This window comes from Silurus aristotelis (assembly GCF_946808225.1).
Source record: "Silurus aristotelis genome assembly, chromosome: 6".
NCBI classification, from domain to species: Eukaryota; Metazoa; Chordata; class Actinopteri; order Siluriformes; family Siluridae; genus Silurus; species Silurus aristotelis.
In genome coordinates this window covers 31,129,348-31,134,347 of record NC_139579.1, presented here as the reverse complement: position 1 = coordinate 31,134,347, position 5,000 = coordinate 31,129,348, and the positions used below count along the sequence as shown (strand labels likewise).

At 40.2% G+C, this 5,000-nt stretch overlaps 1 protein-coding gene across 2 annotated transcripts in view; it reads left to right on the top strand.

Moving 5' to 3' along the window:
- The window catches only part of p4ha1b (prolyl 4-hydroxylase, alpha polypeptide I b), a 23,559-nt gene that overhangs the window by 10,937 nt on the left and 7,622 nt on the right, over nt 1-5,000 (top strand). The window contains exons 6-9 of one of the 2 annotated variants that reach the window (XM_083544714.1): nt 1,331-1,570; nt 1,876-2,081; nt 3,433-3,609; nt 4,974-5,000. The exon at nt 4,974-5,000 is cut by the window's right edge and continues 44 nt beyond it. In XM_083544714.1, coding sequence (XP_083400840.1) covers nt 1,331-1,570; nt 1,876-2,081; nt 3,433-3,609; nt 4,974-5,000 — 650 coding nt within the window. Of the gene's footprint in view, nt 1-1,330; nt 1,571-1,875; nt 2,082-3,432; nt 3,610-4,398; nt 4,470-4,973 lie in introns of both variants that reach the window. The other variant, XM_083544713.1, reaches the window with a different exon arrangement.

Here is a 5,000-nt window from a genome sequence, read left to right as displayed (position 1 = left end):
CCACATGACTTTCTCCCATGACTCCTCTGGATCATCCAAATGGTCATTGGCAAACATAAGACGTCCCTGGACATGTGCTGGTTTAAGCAGGGGAACCTTCCGTGCCATGCATGATTTCAAACCATGAAGTACTAGTGTATTACCAACAGTAACCTTGGAAACGGTGGTCCCAGATCTTTTCAGGTCATTGACCAGCTCCTCCCGTGTAGTCCTGAGCTGATTTCTCACCTTCCTTAGGATCATTGAGACCCCACGAGGTGAGATCTTGCATGGAGCCCCAGTCCGAGGGCGATTGACAGTCATGTTTAGCTTCTTCCATTTTCTAATGATTGCTCCAACAGTGGACCTTTTTTCACCAAGCTGTTTGGCAATTTCCCCGTAGCCCTTTCCAGCCTTGTGGAGGTGTACAATTTTGTCTCTTGTGTCTTTGGACAGCTCTTTGGTCTTGGCCATTTTAGTAGTTGGATTCTTACTGATTGTATGGGGTGGACAGGTGTCTTTATGCAGCTAACGACCTCAAACAGGTGCATCTAATGTAGGATAATAAATGTTGGACATTTTAAAGGCAGACTAACAGGTCTTTGAGCGTCAGAATTCTAGCTGATAGACAGGTGTTCAAATATTTATTTGCAGCTGTATCATACAAATAAATAGTTTAAAAATCATATATTGTGATTTCTGGATTTTTCTTTTTAGATTATGTCTCTCACAGTGGACATGCACCTACGATGACAATTTCAAACCCCTCCATGATTTCTAAGTGGGAGAACTTGCAAAATAGCAAGGTGTTCAAATACTTATTTTCCTCACTGTACATTCTTTTATACAATCTATCTAAAGCTGCTTTAAGACAATGTCCATTGTTAAAAGCGCTCTACAAATACAAATGAATTGAATTGATGCAACCCCACATCATATTGCTTCCCCCACCAGCTTATATGGTAGGCACTAAGCATAATGGGGGCTTCACTTCATTCGCCTCTCCACTCACCCTTACTCTTACAGGGTAAAAACTCACACAACACCGTGTATTTTTTAAACTGGTCTGTTAATTGACATTTAATAAAATTAATAAAATTTTAATAAAAAATAGATTAAATTAAGTTATTTTCTCAAACCAATGTAAGTTTATATGGGGTGGGTGGTAGCTTAATGGGTAATGCATCTGACTTTGAATCCGAAGGTTGTGAGTTCAAATCCCAGGGCATACACCTGAGCAAGGCCCTTAACCCTAAAACTGCTCAGGTGTATGAATCGTACGTCACTCTGTATAATGGCATAAATGTAGCAAAAATGACATCATCTCAAAATGTATGTTCTGTCTTGGAAGGTGTGGTCCATAAGAGCCGTATGACGGTGGAGGACTGTTACGAGCTGGGGAAGGTGGCGTACTCGGAGGCGGATTACTACCACACCGAGCTGTGGATGACTCAAGCTCTCAAACAGCTGGACGAAGGAGAGGACTCGCCCGTGGACAAAGTGACCGTCATGGACTACCTCAGCTATGCCATTTACCAGCAGGGCGAGTTAGACCGCGCGCTGGAGCTCACCAAGAGGATGCTTAAGCTGGGTAAAAGCACAACAAACACCCCTAATAACCAGATGAACTTATTTTATATTGCTTTAGTTTATTATGTCGTAATCTATATATTTCTGGTAGCTTTGTGTCCATTATCGGAAGCAAATCAAATTTAATTGGGTTGAAATTCAAGACAAAATACCTGTCTGTTACGATTCCAGTTTACAAGCTTCTGTGTAATTCGTGGAAAAACAGTTTTCTAAACATTTGAACAATCAAATGGAGTTCTGACTCCGCCCCCTATATACCAAGAACCGGTTGCAGCTAACGTTGTTTCTGTGCACGCGGGTTGCCAGATCCCACTCACCAGCGTGCCAACGGAAACCTGAAGTACTTCGAGGTCCAGCTTGAGAAGCAGAGGAAAGAGGAAGAAGCTGCAGAAGGTCAAACGGGAGAGAAGAGACATGTGGATAAACGGGACGTGCAGATGAGGCGCTCCAGAGACCCACTGCCCGAGAGGAAGAGATACGAACAGCTATGCAGAGGAGAGGGAGTGAAAATGGTGAGGAATTTTTTGGAGGACAGTTCAGCCTTCCTCATAGTTTCTTCCCTGTTCGCTTTAATAAATAATAATACACTGCTAGTCAAAAGTGTGGAAACACCTAGTGTTTCATGGTTTTTGAGAGACACCTGCATGTTCCTGTGGTTTCTATTTAAAAATCCCTTAGCATGAAGAACAGTTTTACACACTCTGGACAGTGTGTTTCTCAAAACGTGCTAAAATACTTTGCTTTGCCGCTTGTAAAACTCTTCAAAGATGTTCTTCATTAGTTGGAGATTTCTTTACAATCCTGTTCATCCTAGAGCGCACTACAGATATGCTTCTTCGTCTTGTTGCACGGTGAAGTCGGTTCCATTCAGACGCATTCCAGATGCAATTGCATGGTTTAAGATGAAGTATGGATTTGGTTTCCATGTTGGTTCTTTTCATATTCCGGAATAAGTCTCCTACATTCCCTGCTCCAGAATAACCCCAAACCATTAGGCTTCTTTTCCATGTTTGACTGTGAGGGTGACGCAGTCAGCTAACAATTTCCGTCTTACACAACTTCTTCTTGTTGTGACTAAAATGTCCAATTTGGACCCCACAGAATTTTCTTCCACTTACTCACTGTCCAATTCTTTTTTCTCTATTATCAAGTTTGATGGAACATGCACGTGTCTCAAAAACATAAAAAAAAAAAACCCAGGTGTTTTCACACTTTTGAGGGACACAATATATATAAAAATAAAATTAAAACTTTTTAATTCTTTTTTTTTATTTTTATTTAATTTTATTGAATTTTTGTACTTTTTTATTTAACTTTCAGAAGTTATAGTAGCTATAAACACACATTCCTTTACCAGTGTCTCCTTCTTTCTCTCTTTTGAAGCCAAAAAAACTGCAGCCTTTCACATTACAGCGAAAACAAAGACTTACCGGAGGTTTTTTCCGCTCAGAAAATACTGTTGCGATGTTGATAAAACTGGAGACTCCTTACGTAAATGTTATGAACATTTTGTCTTATCCACTGCTTTAATTTAATTTATAAACTAACTAAATAAATAAGAATAAAAAGACAGATGTACAAATCCTTTCTTTAATTATTAGGCTTAGATTTTACAGGATATACATTAAGAAAGTCCCTGTAAATTAGCTGTTGCTATGGAAACCGTAATGTATTAGAACATGTGCACTGATGTAAACCTGTAAGTTGAAATGGAGCCGTTCTATTGGTCATAGTGAGATAATGATAATTATAATAATAATGCGTCAATTAAATTAGTTTCTTTTCTAAGGAAATCTCTCTCTGTCTCTCTCTCTCTCTCTCTCTCTCTCTCTCTCTCTCTCTCTCTCTCTGATTGGCCGGCAGACTCGTCGCAGGCAGAGCCGTCTTTTCTGTCGATACGTCGACAACAATCGCAATCCTCGTCTGCTGTTGGCTCCCGTCAAGCAGGAGGACGAGTGGGACCGCCCACACATTGTCCGCTACTATGACATCATCTCCGATTACGAGATCGGAAAGGTCAAAGAAATCGCCAAACCCAGGGTAGGTTCCGGCTCTCTGAACTAGAGCTGTGATTGGTCGCTGGTTGTCACGTGATTTTTTTTTTTTTTAAGGATATAGCACCGTTTGTACAATACTTGCTTCCCGGTTCATACTTGAGGTCTGACTTACAGGTTTACAGATAAATATTTTAATAAAAGTTTATTGGGTTTGTTTAAGCTCCGCCTACTCGGCTGTGCGAAACGATTAGCTTGACTCCGCCCCTTGGAACTTTCCTTAGCAGATTCCTCAATGATTTCTGATTGTAAATGTAGCATGATTTTAGTTTTTTTTTTTTGGTGAAAGATCTAGAGATAGAAAGAAGTACATGAAAGAGACTGGAGAGAAAGGAAAAGAAGGGGGGAAAAAGGGGGAAACTTTAGCGAAATGAAGAAAGAGAAATGCAGCACTGATGAGTGAAAGAATGACAGCAATGGAAAGAGAGAAAGCATAATGGGAAGGAGAAAGAAAAAAGAAATAGAGGTGGAGAAACACGGAACGAGTGAACGAGAAGAGAAAAAAGAAAAAAAAAGAACAAAGAAAAAAGAGAAAAAAGATTTAATAAAAAGAGTGAATGGCAGAAGGAGATAGTGAAGAAATATATAGTGCTGATGAAGAGGAAGAAAATAGATAGATAGATAGATAGATAGATAGATAGATAGATAGATAGATAGATAGATAGATAGATAGATAGATAGATAGATAGATAGATAGATAGATAGATAGATAGATAGATAGATTTCTATATGGAACAACAGCTCCTCCGAATTAACTCCTGTTTTGGCTCCGTAGCTCCGGAGGGCCACCATCTCGAACCCCGTCACAGGCGTGCTCGAGACCGCCCCCTACAGGATCAGCAAGAGGTAAACTTCGAGGCAGGAAGGGATGCGTAATAATCACGGAAATCCACAGCATGATCACGTGTTTATCCAGAATCCTGCTGGATTTGATCTGGAGAGTTTATAGCCCAGGATATTTTGACTGTATTTGTGATAAAACTGAAATTCCCACATCGTGTGATCTTGCTGAGGAGTTCTAAAGCGATGTACGATGTGAATAGACGCCTTGCGCTTTGCTTTTTTTCCCTGCCGTCGTTTTTTCATGACTGCGGTGCAAAAGGGGACCTCAAAAAAAAATTACAAATACAAATTTTTCCATTGGAATTATGGGAAATTTCAAATTAGGACAACGGAGACGAATTGACGCAATAGAATGGACGAATTTGTTATATATTTGCTGCCATAGATTAAATTTGTCCCTGTTTTGCTCTTTCTCTTTTTCTTTTTCTGTTTTGTTTCTCCCTGCGTCCCTCCATCCTGTTTTCTGCTCCTGTTTTGTCTCTTTTGTCTGCCTGTTCTTGGGATTAGCTAAGGCGTGCCACAGTGCATGACCCA